The following is a 17,924-nucleotide window of genomic DNA, read 5'->3' as shown; positions in this document are numbered from 1 at the left end:
TGGCCTCCTGGCCCACTGTCTGTGCGCACCTAGAACATGCATCAGAATTGAGACGGTTACACTTGGATATTTGTCATTTATTGTTTTTGTAATCTGCATTTAGTTCATTGTATTCAACAAAACAATAGACTGAGGCAGCCAGGAAAAATAAAATGCATTAAAAACCTTAAAGGGACTCCGAGCAGTGCAGAAACTATGGAAAGATGCATATCATTTTAAAGCTCTCTTTCTCCTCTTTCCAATGATATATAAACCACCACCCTACGCCTTTTAGTTTTCGCTATTTTCGCGATTGAAATTGCTGCGGCCGCGATTTCGATAGCGAAAATAGAGAAAACTAAAAGGTGTAGGGCAACGATTTAGGTGTCGTCAGAAAGAGGAGAAAGAGCGCTTTAAAATGATATCCATCAAGCCATAGTTATATTGTATTACACAGGACGACACTTTCCCCAGTGTCAGCAGCTCCATTCTGCTGAATGCAGCTGCTGACTTTGACAAAAAGTCGCCCTGTGTAATACAATATAACTATGGCTTGATGGATATCATTTTAAAGCTCTCTTTCTCCTCTTTCTGACGACACCTAAATCGTTGCCCTACGCCTTTTAGTTTTTTCTATTTTCGCGATCGAAATCGCGGCCGCGGCAATTTCAATCACGAAAATAGCGAAAACTAAAAGGCGTAGGGTGGCGGTTTATATATCATTGGAAAGATGAGAAAGAGAGCTTTAAAATGATGTGCATCTTTCCATAGTTTCTGCACTGCTCGGAGTCCCTTTAAAATTGAAAATAGGAGGGGGCTCGATGTTGACACAGAAATTGGAAAAAGGGAAAATTAAGTTTATTTGCACTATGGCAACAGGTTTCGGGAGTACATGAGGCCAATTTCAATGCCTAGGATTGAGTAGTATGTACTCCTGAAATGCATGGCCATAGTGCAAATAAATGTAATTTTCATTTCCATTTTTCCAATTTCTGGGTCATCACTGAGAGAAGCCACCGCCTAATTTTAATTTTCCGTTTTTTAACGGATTCCCAATATAGTAAAAGGCGTGAACGGAGGAGTTAATACATATAAGATATTAATCCTAAAATTGTGCTTTGAGACTAGAACTGCTCTGTTTACTTTCTGTGTGAAACTTAGAGACACTGAAGCGAAAAAAAAATGATGATATAATGATTTGTATGTGTAGTGCAGCTAACAAAATAAAACATTAGGAGCAGAGACATACGGTAAGTCTAATGCCTACTCCACACCATACAATTTTCTGTTAGATTTCTCAGTTAGATTTTCTGCATTAGATTACTTTCTGTAGAGACTGGTCAATATCTCTGGTGCATTGTCTTCTGGTTATGTCCTGCTGAGTAGAACAATGCCTAATTGCTAGGCAGATAGATGGTTGGTTAGATAATTTCCAAGATGTTGGATGCTTATCAAGCAGGGAAATCTAACAGAAATTGTATGGTTTTTACCTAGTATAATATTGTTTCCAGTACAGGAAGAGTTAAGAAACTCCAGTTGTTATCTGTGCAAAAGAGCCATTTAGATCCACGACTTTCAAAGTTGCAGAGAGCTCTGTCTTCTGAAGCTTGTTATCTCAGCTGTCAGTCACTGTATTTTCTTTTTCTCTCCAGAGGACAGTTAAGTAGTTCATTGGACTGCTCTGTAAAATCATTTAGAATGCTGAGTAGCGTGTAAACTGCAAATATTAGAGAATGATGCAATGTTATAAAAAAAACAGTATATAACTGAAAATAAAAATGAGAATATTTTCTTTGCTACCAATGTTCTAGTAATTATCCATACTAAACAACCAATTCATTATATCATAATTTTATTTTTTTCACTTCATTGTCTCTTTAAAGCTCAACACACACCATACAATCTTGGTTGTACAGATTTACCAAATCTATGTAGTATAAGAGCTTATCCAATCAGTCATTCAAGGTGTTTTCAATCTGTTGGCCCTTATACTACAGAGATTTGGTAAATCTGTACAACCAAGATTGTATGGTGTGTGTTGAGCCTAACAGAGATACAATTGCTGTTTGGACTATAGCAAGAGATTTCTGAGTTACTGAGAAATTATGCTAGGTATACACCATACAATTTTCTGGCAGATTTACCTGTCAGATCGATTATTTCCAACATGTCCCATCTGAATTTCGATCGATTTTTCAGATTTTATTTCTTTTTTATTGTTTTTCCTATTAATTTTTTGAGCTCTATGAAAATCAATAAAATGACCAGAAAATCGAAAAATTGATCGAAATTCATATTGGACATGTTGGAAATAATCGATCTGGCAGGTAAATCTGCCAGAAAATTGGATGGTGTGTACCTAGCATAAGTTTCATGAGCTTTATTTCCCTAGATGTCTATCCATTCTCAGCACAGGCCATCTCGGCGTAGTGTGAAGCTGAAGAATGGCTCACCCTTCTGCACAAACTCTGGGCCTGCGCTGATTACTATCCCCCCTCTTAGTTGTAGTAACTCGGGGGGAAATGTTATTTGGGCACGGGCTATTTCCGGCGGCCTAATTACGGTACTTTTTTCTTACTAATTTATGCAGCACCTGGCAGAAACTCCAGGTGCCCAAATCAGGCACGCAGTGCTGGCGCCAAAACGATTGACACATCATTGTTCCGAATCAGCTCGTTTGCTCCCTACGGTATTAATAGAATGGGATGATTAAGAAGAAAAAATTGTTGCACAATTAGTCTCCTTTTTTTCGGTACAAGATTCCTCGGGTGACAATGCAGTGTTGACGCTGTACCGATGTGTCACTAGCCTCCAGGGGCGGGGAGCAGGGACAACAACATGATTGTGTGTCGGGGATCATTGGAGTTCCAGCGTGCTGGATCTTTAGCAGACGACGAGCAGCCATTGTACAACACTGGAATTGCTGAAGATTCTTGGCCAAGGCAGACTTTGTCTCCCACAGTGATCTGCAAACTTGGCTCTCCACCTGTTAAAGAAAACCTGAACTGAAAATTAAAAGTCAAAATAAATCTACACAAGTCATACTTACCTCCTGCGTAGTCTACTCCTCAATCTATTTTTCCTCTCCTGCGTCCTGTTTGTCCACTGATCAGTGGATTTCTCCGTCCTCCATTTTGAAAATGGCTATTACACCATAGCAGCTTTCTGGTCAGCACACTGTTAAACTGTAATATCGCCCACTTGAGCCATAGGGAAACATGGACACATCAGTTCTCCTCTCAGCTGTAACTGACAGCAACTGATATATAACTGACAGCAACTGCTATATTTCAGTTCTGACAAAATGTTGTCAGAACTGGAAGGGATCACTGTAAGAAGAAAATGGTGAGCTTCTGAGAGGAACTGATGGCAAGGTAACTATGTAATGTTCATTTGAAGTTACCTCATGTGTTTATTTTAAATAATTTTACTCAGTACAGGTTCTCTTTGAGGAACTACAAGTCCCACAATGCATTTGCCTTTATGAATCATGACTGTGGCTGTCTTCTGCAATGCATTGTGGGACTTGTAGTTCCTTAACAGCTGGAGAGCCAAGTTTACAGAGCACTGGTCTGCCACAATAGAGTTCATTCCAGCATGTCTACGTTTTTTTTATTTTTGTTTTTTTAAGGTTTATGGGGAAAAGTATGAAGAGATAAATTTTATAATACATTCGCCTTCATGGCTGAATTTGGCACTGCGTGGCTGAAGGAGACCATTGGTCCATCATGCAGCTGAAACAGCTCTTACTTCAAGTGGTCCAAACTAAATAATTGCTTAACATTGAAATCATGCGATTGAGCAGTTAAATTTGCTTTTGTAGCCCTAATGTCCCTTACTGACCCAGAACAGGTTTGTGGATTATGGAGAATTGGAAGACTTCAACCTCATACTTGTTCTGGATCATTGACCAATGTTTACAGCCAATATATAAGCATTTTCTCAAATTACAGCCTTTTGTATTTCTCTAATGACAGGTTTACTGCATTATTACTATATGTTTGTGACATATGTGTTTCACTCACTGGTTTATGTTAACAGTTTTAACACTCCTATATTTATGTGGTATTGTGGTGAGTGACCTTTCCCTGCACACAGCTGAGCAAACCACCATCAGCCTGAAACTGCGGGCCACAGTCTGTACAGCTATTATCTGGGCTGATATTTGCCTCAGCCGGTCCATGTGTTCTGCTAATGTTGGCTTCATAATCTTAAGTGCACAAAATCAAATACTGTATTTCAAAAAATGTGGTTTTGTAAAGATTAACTTAAAGAGAAACTCTGACCAAGAATTGAACTTTATCCCAATCAGTAGCTGATGCCCCCTTTTACATGAGAAATCTATTCCTTTTTACAAACAGACCATCAGGGGGCGCTGTATGACTGATATTGTGGTGAAACCCCTCCCTCAAGAAGCTCTTGAGTACCGGGGTACTTCTGACAGTTTCCTGTCTGTGAACCCTATTACATTGTGGAAAATAGAGGTTTACAGCTGTTTCCAACTGCCAAAACAGCAAGCAGCAGCTACATCACTTGCCAGCAGTAAAAATGTCACCATGTAATAAATGTCAGAATATAAATCAGGGATTTACAATATTTTACAATGGGAAAACACTGACTAAATCATTTATACATAATTATTGTAAAAATGAAGCCCTTTTTTTTATTACATTATTTTCACTGGCGTTCCTCTTTAAGGCGAATGAGCAGCATGGTGGGGTGCTGGTTAGTGCTGTGACCTTGCAGCACTGAGCTTCCAGCATAAAATCTAAACCAGAACACTACTTCTTGGAGTTTGTATGATCTCCCAGTGTCTGCATGAGTTTCCTCCGGGAACCCCGGTTTCCTCCCACAACCTAAAAATATACAGATACCGTAAGTTCGGCTGGCCATACAGTTATAAATTGCCACCTAGTGTGGTGAAGCAATTAATTCATCTCTGATTGGAATCTATTCATAGAGTAATCGATTCCTACAACAAAGAACACAAATCGATCCAGCCGCATTTTTCAAAACGCTACTTCTGCCCTATGCCCAATCGGCCAATATCTTACGTTGTGTCTAATGAACACTTTCGATCGATGTTTGGTCAAAATCCGAAGTTGATTGGACAATTTGGGGAAATAGATTCCCAGTAATCAAATGTAATCAGGTGTATGTGTACCTTAAATTGGTTCCCACCAAAATTGCCCTTAAAGGGAACCTGAAGTGAGAGAGATCTGGAGGCTGACATATTTATTTCCTTTTAAACCGATCTTACTGCCTGAATGTCCTGCTGATCCTGTGTCTCATAGTTGTATCCATAGACCCTGAACAAGCATGCAGATCAGATGTTTATGACTGAAGTCTGACTAGATTAGCCACATTCTTGATTCAGGGGTTATGATTCATACACTACTGATACCAGAAAGATTAGCACGACTGCCAGACAACTGTTGTCACGTAAAAGGAAATAAATATGGCAGCCTCCATCTACAGGATAGCAGATGGAGTATGGTGGGGATAATATTGTTGGCTCCTCTGAGCGACAATTAATGACATGACTATGGAGTATGTAAAACGCTGTGGAAGAGATCAGTGCTGCCTGGGTGAACCAGCCCTAAAGTACTTTTTTATTATCTTTCTTGGTTGGTGCTCTTAAAGGGAACCTAAACTGAGAAGGATATGGGTTTTCCCTTTTAAAATAATACCAGTTGCCTGACTTGCCTGCCGATACTGTGTCTCTAATACTTTCAGCCAAAGCCCCTGAACAAGCATGCAGATCAAGTTCTCTGACTGAAGTCAGACTGGATTAGCCACAGGCTTGTTCAAGGGTGTGTGATTCTGACACTACTGCAACTAAAGAGATCAGCAGGGCTGCCAGGAAACTGGTATTGTTTGAAAGGAAAAATCCATATCCCTCTCAGTTTAGGTTCCCTTTGAAGGATACCCGAGGTGACATGTGACATGATGAGATAGACATGTGTATGTATAGTGCCAAGCACACAAATGACTATGCTGTGTTCCTTTTTTTCTTTCTCTGCCTGAAAAAGTTACAAATCAGGTATTCAAGTGACAGTTTCTGCCCGGGTCGGACTGGGACAGACTATAGCATAACTCTTACTGATAAGTAATTCCAGCCATAAAACACTTTTGCTGTCGGTAAATGGCTTTTGTAAGCAGGAAAAAGATAAAAAAAAGGTCAATAATTCATAGACTTGAGCTCTGGCATACTTAAATGAAAGTATCATTGAGCAGAAACAATGAAACAGTAGAAGCTTAAAAACTAAATTTAAATATAAAATAAAACTGTGGGATATCTGAAAAAATATATTTTTAGGAGAAGGGGGATAGATATTATTGATTATGTTATCCGTTTATTTTTACCTCCTGTAAGCTACAACATTACTTCATAGTATAGGAACACTTTGAAATTAATTTCTCTGTATTTTACCTGCGTTAAGCAAACCTTTAATTGTACATTTTTGTTTTCTTCCATTCAGCCCGTTATTTATTATCTAATAAAGTGGTGTTCTCTGCCATATGAAGACAGCACGTGGGAACTGAAAGAAGATGTCGACCAGTCAAAAATCGAGGAGTTTGAGCAGTTACAATCACTTAGGCCTGACAGTAGGAAAGTGGTAAGCATTCAAACACCGGTGCAGAGACTACATGCATTCTCATGTACAGTATCTCCTCTTCCAGGAAAGCTTGCGATTGTCACTGGGCAGGGTTCAGAAATCTACATACTCTGCAAAACAAGATTTGTTCAAACTTGTTTCGCTAATAAAGAATCTCCGCTGAGGCATTTTTCCAGATACTGATTTTCCTGAAAGCTTTTGTGCAGTCATTCTATTCTATGGTTACAGCTAGTATTTTGTGCATTGTGTCCACTAAATAACGTTTCACTTGCAAACTACACATGCACTGCCCTGTTTATTTCACATGAGAACCTTGTCCTATTCTTGCTTCTTTAAAACCCTCACAAATAAGACCGTAGAGACTTCATCAAAGCATATGCCAGTTGCTGGTTGGATATACTGTAAATTCTGTGCTCCTTACACCAAAATATTGTATGGGTGCATGGACTTGTAGTCAGTTTCCTGTTGCTTTCGGTGTATTTAGGAAGGAGGTGAAGATAGCTTACCCCTATAGAGAGACAGACAGCAGTAATAACCAGATATAGGAGAGAACTTTTTTTTTCTCTTTTTTTTGGTGTTTGTTTCTCCAAATCTGTAGTGAAACCTAAAGTGAAAAGAGCGCTGGGGTTGTAGTCTTTACTGCCTATTACAAAGTGCCAGATGCCATAATATTTATGTTCTCTCTGTGTTTTTCTACATTGCACAGCTGCAACTGGCATGCAGGCAGTAGAGTCAGAACTGATTATATGGCACAGACCTAAAATGCAGAATAGAAAGTGTTAAAGGGAACCAGAGAGGAATGCTTTGTCGAAATAGAAAAAGATTTTATACATACCTGGGGCTTCTTCCAGCCCCATAAGCCTGGATCGCTCACGCGCCGCCATCCTCCGCTTCCTTTATCCGCCGGTACCGGGCCTGTCACTTCCAGCGGACGCTGCCAATTGTCCGCATCACAGGGGCTCCCTCCATACCCGTACGCATGCGGCTGCGCAGTAGGCAGCCACACGCGTAACTGTATGGATGGAGCCCCCGGTGATGCGGATAATTGACCGCGTCCGCAGGCCGACTGGCGGTAATGACGGGACCCGGTATCGGTGGATCCAGGCAGCGGAGGACGGCGGCGAGGTAGCGATCCGTGCGTATGAGGCTGGAGGAAGCCCCAGGTATGTATAAAAGCTTTCCTTGATCCTCTCTGGTTCCCTTTAAGGTGCCAATATACCTCTGAATCTGCTCCCACATCGACCATCAGATAGATGTCTTTCTGAGAGGGTTCTATTGCCGGTCCACACACTGCAGACAGATTCCAGCATGAAATCTATTGTAAATTGTCCTAGAGCAGCTGCCTGCCAGGGCGCCCTCCCAAGTGTATGCGTCTTTTTCATTTGTCACTGTGAGCACCTGTACCACATGACATCACCACATATAGTGACGTCAGTTCATGTGGCAATGCCATGTGGCACAGGTGCATGCGTTGAATATTTGAAAAGACCCCGGACACAGGAGAAGGCAAGGAGTTGCACCAGCATGACATGTGAGCATCCAGACCCCTCCAGGCTAATCGATCCCTCGCCGTCCTTCTCCGACGCCTAGTTCATCCGCAACTGGCCCTGTAAAATCCTCCAATAGGGGTCAGACAGCGCAGGGGCATTCTGGCCATGCGCTCCCGCATCGCCTGCACAGTATTGCGCAGAACGGAGTGGGAGCCACTAACAAGAGCATGCGTGGCCGCACATGTGCAGTTGGTCCCGGACCGGAGGACTTTCCGGGGTCTATTGCAGAAGAGCCAGGAGGCGGCCGGCAAGGGGGTGATAAGCGTGGAGGGGGTTGGAGGAAGCCCCAGATATGTATCTCTTCTTTCCTGCCCCATCTCAGAATTACTTTAATATGTGCCAGGAGGGCATCACGTATACTTGGGGGGAGAACAGGTGGGGGTCCGTCTGTGTTTGTGAAGTCGATCACTGTTACAGCCAAGCACCTGACCAAGCCCTTTTTCCAGCATACCTGATCAATCCTTTGATCGTTTTGATTGATTTTTCCAAAATCGATCTAATCGGGTGGTCATTTTACGGTATCTATATTTATCTGCCAGATTCTATCATCATGATTAAATCAGCCAGATATTGGTGCTGAAAATTGAGTATTGTATCGGCACTCTTTGCTGAATACACACGGTGCGTTCGCGCACTCGATTTCCCGCTCGATTCCCGTCGATTTATTTATTTCCAACATGTCCGATTTGTATCTCGATAGATCGTTAGGTCGATTCGCATGCAAAGTATGCCAAATCGACCTAACGATCCATCGAAATACAAATCGGACATGTTGGAAATAAACGAATCGACGGGAAATCGAGTGCGCGATTGCACCGTGTGTATCCAGCATTAGAGCCAGAGGGAGGATCAGTTCAACTGCAAAAGAATTCGCGTTTTTGAAAGGCAGTAAGCAAGGTCAGCCTCCACATGGTACGTCACTTTACATTTTCGTTTGGGCACATTTTAGGATTTACAAGATCCTCCAAGATGCAGCAGTATTATTCTCAACATACTTGAAATTCATGGTTTTGTATTTTTTTCTTTAGGACCGGCCACCCACCAATTGTTGGAAGAAGATTAACCAATCAAGGGAATATAAAACTGGCAATCAGCTGAGGGAATACCAGCTTGAGGGACTAAACTGGCTGCTTTTCAACTGGTATAACAGGTACAGTCTCTGCTGTTTACTTGTTGTAATAGTCCTATTGGGTAATGCCTCCTAATAATGGTAGATGTGGGAAGCACTTATAAAAGTTTTGTTATTGTTAGATCTGTGTTGGAAAACAAAACCATAAATGGCTGTAAAATAATGTGCCAGGGTGGATCAATAAGCCTCAGGCCTAGGATAGTAACAAAACATGCAGAGTCATGGTTTTTTTTTTTCATTTCTCATCATTATCTCTTCTAACCTCAGCATTAGTAATGGACAGGAAACCTCCTAAAACAAAAAAGGGAGACAAAACTGAGTGCCAATATATAATGAATATTCTTTATCTCACAAAGATGATTTACCACTCAGGCAACCATTGAAAGATCAGGTGGAGAGACTGGCATGACCCTCACTTGGACAGAACTAGATATCAGAAGAATGTTTACATTCCAGAAAAGGAAAGCATTCTATGGGCATAAACTATAAAACCGTAGATACCCTTAAAGGGGTGGACTGTCATGCTACAAATTACATGTTTGTCTGTCCCATGCCTTGACAAAGGGTACCATTCAGGCCCTGAAACGATTGCAGTTATAAGGTCAGAAGTATTGCACGTGTGTGTACATATTCCTCCTTTGGACTGTTGATTTACTGCACCAGCATCCACCAACCGTCGGTGTGTGGTTTTTTCGAATGGGTACAAATTACTGTAGTCGCCAAGAAACTGAAACTACTAAATGGAGTGTAAGGACTCATCTCCAAAGAAGACCAAGTTTTATTGCCCACAAAAAAAGTTATGGATGAAGCAGGTGACCGCATATTTCATGTTACTTCTACCACTCAATTTTTCCCGCTTAAGCTTTGCACCTTCAGCTTGTGAAGCTGGCTTAGCTGGCACCGACCTGCGTAAGGCATAGTAGTATCACAAAATGTGTTGTCACATGCTTTTATCAATGACCGTTTGGTGACCAACCATCCTTTCGCTTCCTTGAACCCAAGTCTGTCATTACATGAAGAAGGAAGAATCTGTATTCTGCAGAGGTGTCCCACACCATACTCTGGACCACCGTTGCTGAACGCGGACCCTCTGATTGCGACCGTCTTTTTCCTTATGCACGAGTGTGGCTGTGCAGTCAGCTCAGTGCTTCTGCGCAAGTGCAGTTGTGCTCACGTGGCTGCAGCACGGCCTCACTTGTGCATAAAGCAGAGTGCTGTCTGGATCTTCAGGAGGGTCCTGGGCAGCAGTGGTAGGGGGAATGAGGACATGGAAAACCTCTGGAGGATCCAAAAGGCTTCCCTCTTCTTAGGCAAGTATCTGTTTTTTACCCTTGGCTTCGCCTATGGTTCTATTTAAAGCTTTAGGAAAAAAAATTCTCTCAACTGTCCAAATTTGGGAATAGTTAAATGTCACTTGGGGCCAGATCAGGGAAGCAGAATATATTATTTATCAATATGAAACCAGCATCATTTATGGCAGCCAGCACTACCATTGTCCATACGGAATAGCATTTTGTTCTACAATTGCCTTGGCTCTACTTGATGGCTTCACAAGTTTTTAACCAAGTTGTTGTAGTAGTCAACCTTTATAGTCTGTCCACATGGCAGCAATGCAGCCACGAGCATTCCCAGAAGACTGATGTTCAAACTTTACCTAAGCTGGGCTGGGTGCAGAATTTGCAGGTGGAAGCAGACCCATGGTATTTCAACTGGTGGATCCAAGCTCTAGCAATTGCTTCACGCCTGTAGAATTAATCTCAACTGCAATGAATCTTAGTAAAAAACTCCTAAACTATCCTTAGACTTTTTCTTTTGAGTGGTTTCGGCACATCTTCCGTTGACAATTATCTCATGTCCAATACAAAACCTCAACCAAAATTGATTGTGCTTCTGTATTCTCTACTGAAGAAGGCAGAAAAATACAAAAAACACCCTTTACACAACAATTGTGTTTTTATTGGAAAACAACATACAATATTTAAAAACAACGAGTTCTCCTGTTAGGCTATAAGGAACTGCCACACAGAAATTGCACTGCGATCACCAAGCTATGACCTGATGCAAAAAGCCTGTGCTTCTGTTATTGCTAGCCCACTACCGTCACCATACACCTCACGCTGTGCCTGCTGCTAGCTAACTGTGCACGGAGTAGCTAATAAGCTGCCTGGGGTTGTATGGTGGAGGTAGTGGGCTAGCAATAACAGAAGCACATGCTTTTTGCATCAGCTCATAGCTTGGTAAACGCAGTGCAATTTCTGTGTGGTAGCCCCTTATAGCCTAATATGAGTGCTCCTTGTTGCTTTTTAATATTGTATGTTTTCCAGTCAAGACACAATTTTTGTGTAATGGGTGTTTTTTCTGCCTTGTTCAATAAAGTATTTTTGTATGCACTCGAGATCTCTGCACCTTATGTGTTTTTTTTTTTTGGGGGGGGGGGGGGGGGGGGTTAGGTCTACAGATTGTGTTAATGCAGTGAGCTCCTCCCATTTGGAGAGTGGCATGATTGTTACTGAAGTGGCTCTCCCCAATTGTGTTCATGTTCAAAAGCTTCTGTATTCTCTCAATTTGTTCCCCATATGCTTAGTCTCCAGTCTGCCAGGGCCATATTGACAACTCATTGTTTGTCATCATGGCGGAGTGACCAGGATGGGCAACATCTTCACAAGGCCCCCTGACAAACATGAACTCCTGACACATCATATTTTTAATTTCAGAAAACTAAAAGATCCTCTAAAGTCTGCCCCAGGTGTTTGTGGGTTTCTTTGTGTTAAACTATTTTTCCTTTAGGAAACTTATGACTATACACGGTTATCAGAAGGCTTCATTTCAGAAGTTACCAAAACACACCTCAGTCAGTTGCTTGCAAATAAAAAGCTGGTTGGGTAAGATCTTGATATTTTGCTGATAAACATCCAAAATACGACACAATAAAAGTACATTGGTGTGTAATAGTTACAGCTTTGTAAGGCCAGAGACTCACTGATCTACCCTCATTTAGGTAACTTATGCTAGGGACACGCGATACGTTTTTGTGTTCGATAATTTCCGTCATGTCCGATTATTACTTTCGATCATTTTACCGCTCAATTTCTCATAGAAGTGAATGGAAATTGATAAGAAAACAGAAGAGAATCGACCGGGAAAACGAATCGAAAATCGATCCAACGGAAAATTTCCGAAAAAGCGCATTGTGTGTACCTAGCAATACTGCTTTTTCAGTCACAACCAGCTGTGTTCTCTATGATATTCATAGGCTAGTAATAGAATTTTCAGATTACAGTACTGTACTTTATGCTTTGAAAGAAAGATAATTGATATTACATCCAGAAGCTAATTTGTTTTAGTTTATAAGCCAGCAGGGAGTTTTAAGATGCCTGTCACATTAGAAATGAGCAGCCTGCTATTATTGGTCTCTCTGCTGGACAATCCTGCATAGCGGTCTAGGAGGGATGGTCAGTGAAATAATTCCAAGTTGATGTAAGATTATGCATATCTGTGCATCTTGAAAATGGACCAACAGAATCCCACCAAGGTGGAATTTGATTGCTCAATTTTTGCATAATCCTGCATCAACTTTGATTTATTTATTTATTTATTTTTGTTTCTCATTGACCATCCCTACTGTCTACTTATGTTACGCCTACGGCTTTAATATTTGGATTTGCTAACAAAGACCAAGTATGTTGCAAGTTAAAGAGGAACTCCAGTGAAAATAATGTAATAAAAAATGCTTAATTTTTACAATAATTATGTATAAATGATTTAGTCAGTGTTTGCTCATTGTAAAATCTTTCCTCTCCCCGATTTACATTCTGACATTTATTACATGGTGATATTTTTACTGTGGGCAGGTTATGTAGCTGTTTCTAGCTGTTCTGGCTGTTAGAGACAGCTGTAAACAGCTAATTCCTGTCTGTGAACATTGTTACATTGTGGCAGTTTGCCCAGAGTACCGCGGTACCCAGAGCTTCTTGTGGGAGGGGTTTCAGCACAAAATCAGCATACAGCGCCCCCTGATGGTCTGTTTTGAAAAGGAATATATTTCTCATGTAAAAGGGGGTATCAGCTACTGATTGGGATAAAGTTCAATTCTTGGTTGGAGTTTCTCTTTAAAGTGAAAATTTTGCTGAGATTTTTGTTTTTGGTTTAAAGTTAATCTGAGGTGAAAAACAGATTTTAAGATATACTTCCCTTAATGGTCTAGACCAGCCTTTCTCAACCTTTTTACCTTGGAGGAACCCTGTAAATAACCTTTGGATATCAGGGAACCCCTGCAAACAATTTTTTGGTCTTGAGGAACCCCCGCATTTATTTTTCAGGAGACATGGTCTTTAAATAGGTTAGGCTGCTAGTTTCACTATCTCCCATTACACTGCCACTCATTATACTGTCTCCTGACCCCCCAATTTAGTGCTTCTTGTTACAGTACCACCTATTATAGTGTGCTCTATTATACTTCCCCACGATGGGGTAAAATGCCAAGGAACCCCTGCAGAGTCCTCAAGGAACCCTGGGGTTCCAGGGAACCCTGGTTGAGAAAGCCTGGTCTAGACTCTAGAGCAGGGTTCAGGAACCTTTTTGGCTAAGAGAGCCATAAACACTACATATTTTAAAATGTATTTCTCTGAGAGCCATACAATATGTTTCAAACTGGGACAGTGCGCATGCACAGCAGAGGGCTCACGTCCCTGTTGTGTTGCCATGGTTGATCCGCCAGGCAGCGGAAGTGTCAGACACATCTTCAGCTTCTCTTGGGTTTTAGCAACTTCAGCAATTTCCCCGAGGGCCAGACAGGAGAAATATCGACTAACAGATTGTACAATTAGCTAACTGACTTGGGGGTTGATTTATTTTGTAGGACGAGATCCCCATACTTTGGCCTAATAGGCTGCCTGCCAAGTGACAGACCGCCTATTGAGCCAATCAAAGTGCGGGGATCTCGTCTTACAAAGTCACTGGACCTGACAGGGTCCAAGGTGGGAAAATTGGAGCAGCTGTTCATTTTGGGACAGCGCGAGTAAGTTAGTAGTGCATCCTACAGCAGTACTGTGCCTACTTTGAAAATTTTATTTGCGCTGCCACACTAATCTGGCAGTGTAGCTTAGTGAATCAACTCCTACTGATTTGTATTTGAGCCAGATGTAGCCATCAAAAGAGCCACATCTGGCTCCCGAGCCATACGTTCCCTACCCCTGCTCTAGAGGCTCATCAGAACCCTCCAGGCTGGTTTTGTCTGGTCATCCCTTTGTCTTGCTGCTGAAAGCCCTCTTTAAAACTCTTCAGGGCGCATGTGCAGTCCATATACGCGCCTGCTCTGTACTCTATCCCACACGGCTGTGTGTAGCAACCATCACTGGGAGTGTCCTGGGCATGCGCAGTGGGCATGCGCAGTTCCAATTCTTTCTGACCTGGGCATACCCAGAACCCTCTCGGTCCAGGGCTGCAACTTGTCCCAGTTGCAGCCAAGAATGGGGCATACAGTGGCAAGACAAATGGGAGACCGGAAAAAAGGAAGTATCCTGGAGTGATCTGAAGAGCCCTTAGACATCGTGGTAAGTACCTTAACATATCTTTTTCACCTCATCTAAGGTTTCAATAATATAAATGGCTTAGAAACTCTTGTCATCTTCTTTTTTTTTTTTTTTTTTTTTTTAAGTTTTAACACAACTATTTTAAAATGTGCTAGAGAAGTAAGCATGACAGCTAGAAAACCATGGTTGTCAGAAGTAGATTGGTTATGGCAGCCTTCACATTACAATTTCTTCTCCCAGCAGGTCTTCAACACAGGATGATCTAACCAATCCTGAGGAGTGGCATGTCCCAGCACTGCTGTACTCTGAGCTGGGGGGACTTGCGATTTTTGCATGGATGGCATTACTCTTTGACTAAACCTATTAGGATAACTGTACAGACATAAAGAGTGGTGAAACAAGTTTTAAATATGTTACGCTAGATTGTCATTCCAATTTAATTACTTGGCTTTTGGGTGGCAAATATGTGAAACGCATTAAGATCGATGCTTTGTATTTTTTGTGTCTCCGCACTGAATTTTTAAGTCTACCTTTTGCTGTGGATGCCATTTTCATACCATTTTTCTGCTGGCTGGTCCAGTATGATGGCAGGGATTAACCTCTTCCTTTTCAGAGAAGTGTGAATGGGTCGGTGTGCTGAGTGCAATGTGCCAGCATGTTATGACAGTCTTTACAGTGTTGATGAGTTAGTTGGACAACTCCTCTTTATGCACTCTTTATTTCTCTTTTCTGTAGACGGAACTGCATTCTAGCAGATGAGATGGGCCTGGGTAAAACCATCCAGAGTATTACCTTTCTGCATGAGATCTTCCTGACTGGTATCCATGGTCCCTTCCTCATCATTGCTCCTCTCTCAACCATCGCCAACTGGGAGCGAGAATTTCGCACATGGACGGATCTTAACGTGGTTGTGTATCATGGAAGCATGATCAGTCGGCAAATGATCCAGCAATATGAGATGTACTTCCGAGACTCCCAGGTATGTCTTTAATCATTTTGGTATTTTAGCTGTATTGCTGAATTGCTGCAGGAAGTGTTACGCTAACAATAGAATTGGTTGATAGTGGCTTGATCCAGCAAACTATTGATGATTTCTTATTGGAAATCGATTGAGTACCATTCCATTTACTGTACCATTCCATTTACCTCAAACTATCGATTTCTGATTTGTAATGGACTGAGGAATAGCGATTGATTGCACTGCTCAATCTCTATCAGATTCCAGACAAAATCTGATTGAAAAATCAATCAAATCAGCTTAAAGTGAACCTTAAGCCTGTTAAAAAAAATTAGATTAACTCACCTGGGGCTTCCCTTAGCCCCCTGCAGCCGATCGGTGCCCTCGCAGCTCCGGTCCGATGCCTCTGGACCCGCCGGCGAACACTTCCGGTTTCGCCGTCACCAGCCGACAGGCATGGGAACGCGAGTGATTGTTCGCGTTCCCAGCCTGTATATCTTGCTGGCGATATACAGGCTGGGAAAGTTTGTGTTCTGGTTCTAACCTTTAAAGAAAAACTTTTCTTTGTTACAGCTGATAGAAATGCTGCAATACATCTGCACTGTATCTACTTCCTGCTTTCATGGAAGCAGACATATTGTTAACATCCTGTGCTTTTAAATTAGCCACTGTGCTGTGGCTGTCAGCTGACCCATTGGTGAGATCAAATTACAACTCGTGATTACACACAGATAACGGGGAATTAGACAGGGTAAATTCTCTAAAAACATACAGGGTGCGTTTCTCTCTGTTTTCCTTCTGTCCTGTGCAAGTTTTCAGAGCCCACTTTAACTTGCCTAGGACTCCTTCTAGCCCCCTATAGTCATTCTGGCCTCTCACCGTCCTTCTGCTCTGATCCCTGCAGCGGCTGTACCCCTTGAAAGCTGGCGACTGTCACTGCCCTTTGGCTCCTCGGTTGTGCTCCCATTGATGGAAGTATTCGGCTCATGCACAGTTGTAATTTTTATTAACTAGGCAAGTGCAAAACACGTCCAGCTATTGAGGAGGCGCACGGCCTGGGATCACGCATGCAGCTTTTGGAGGATGGAGGGATCAGAGCAGAAGGATGGCAGGGGACCAGAAGTACTACAGGGGGCTAGAAGAAGCTCTAGATAAGGGCCGGTCTCCACTCGTCAGTTTTTCTGTGCATTTTCTGCAATGGGCTAGTTCACACTTAAAGAAAATATGTAATGAAAAAAACTCCCCTGGAAGGTACTCACCTCGGGTGGGGAAAGCCTCCAGATCCTATTGAGGCTCCCCCGTCCTCCTCGGTCCCACGGTGGTGGCGAAAATCCTCCCGGAGCGGCGGCGATGTAAATATTTACCTCCTCGGCTCCAGCGCAGGCGCAGTATCCGCTCTTCCCACGGAGATAGGCGGAGTAGAGTGGACCCGACGGAGATCGGCTATTTCCGCCTATCTCCGTCAGAAGAGCCGCAACAGCACCGCCGCTGGAGCTAGAAAAGGTAAATATTGCACAACGCGAAAAATTGTCACCTGTGCGTTGCGGGGGCTGCAGCGAGACCGCCGTGAGACACAGGAGGACGGGGGAAGCCTCAATAGGGTCCAGAGGCTTCCCCTTACTGAGGTGAGTACCCCCAGGGAAACTTTTTTTTTCAGTACAGGTTTTCTTTAAATGTATTTTTTACATGCAGAAAAACAAATGACAGCAATGCAAAACTGTCACACAACTCATGCAGAAGAACTAATTAACAGAAAAAAACTGACAAGTGGAGACAGGCCCTAACTTTAAAGAGGAACTCCAGTGAAAATAATGTAGTAAAAAAAGTGCTTCATTTTTTACCATAATTATGTATAAATGATTTAGTCAGTGTTTGCTCATTGTAAAATCTTTCCTCTCCCAGATTCACATTCTGACATTTATTACATGGTGACATTGTTACTGTGGGCAGGTTATTTAGCTGTTTCTAGCTGCTCTGTCTGTTAGAGACAGCTAATAACAGCTATTTCCTGTCTCTGAACATTGTTACATTGTGGCAGTTTGCCAGCAGTACCGCGGTATTCAGAGCCTCTTGTGGGAGGGGTTTCAGCACAAAATCAGTCACACAGCGCCCCCTGATGGTCTGTTTGTGAAAATCATTGTCTTTCTCATGTAAAAT

At 42.2% G+C, this 17,924-nt stretch overlaps 1 protein-coding gene across 1 annotated transcript in view; it reads left to right on the top strand.

The window, feature by feature from the left end:
- CHD9 (chromodomain helicase DNA binding protein 9) overlaps nt 1-17,924 on the top strand; it is a 246,922-nt gene that overhangs the window by 125,534 nt on the left and 103,464 nt on the right. Inside the window, 3 exon segments of the mRNA XM_068259704.1 lie at nt 6,462-6,599; nt 9,178-9,299; nt 15,545-15,788. Of these exon segments, the coding sequence (XP_068115805.1) occupies nt 6,462-6,599; nt 9,178-9,299; nt 15,545-15,788 (504 nt within the window).

The sequence above is a fragment of the Hyperolius riggenbachi genome, chromosome 11 (genome assembly GCF_040937935.1).
Source record: "Hyperolius riggenbachi isolate aHypRig1 chromosome 11, aHypRig1.pri, whole genome shotgun sequence".
NCBI lineage: Eukaryota > Metazoa > Chordata > Amphibia > Anura > Hyperoliidae > Hyperolius > Hyperolius riggenbachi.
Note: the sequence above shows the minus strand (reverse complement) of the source record. Positions and strands in the feature narration are given on the sequence as shown.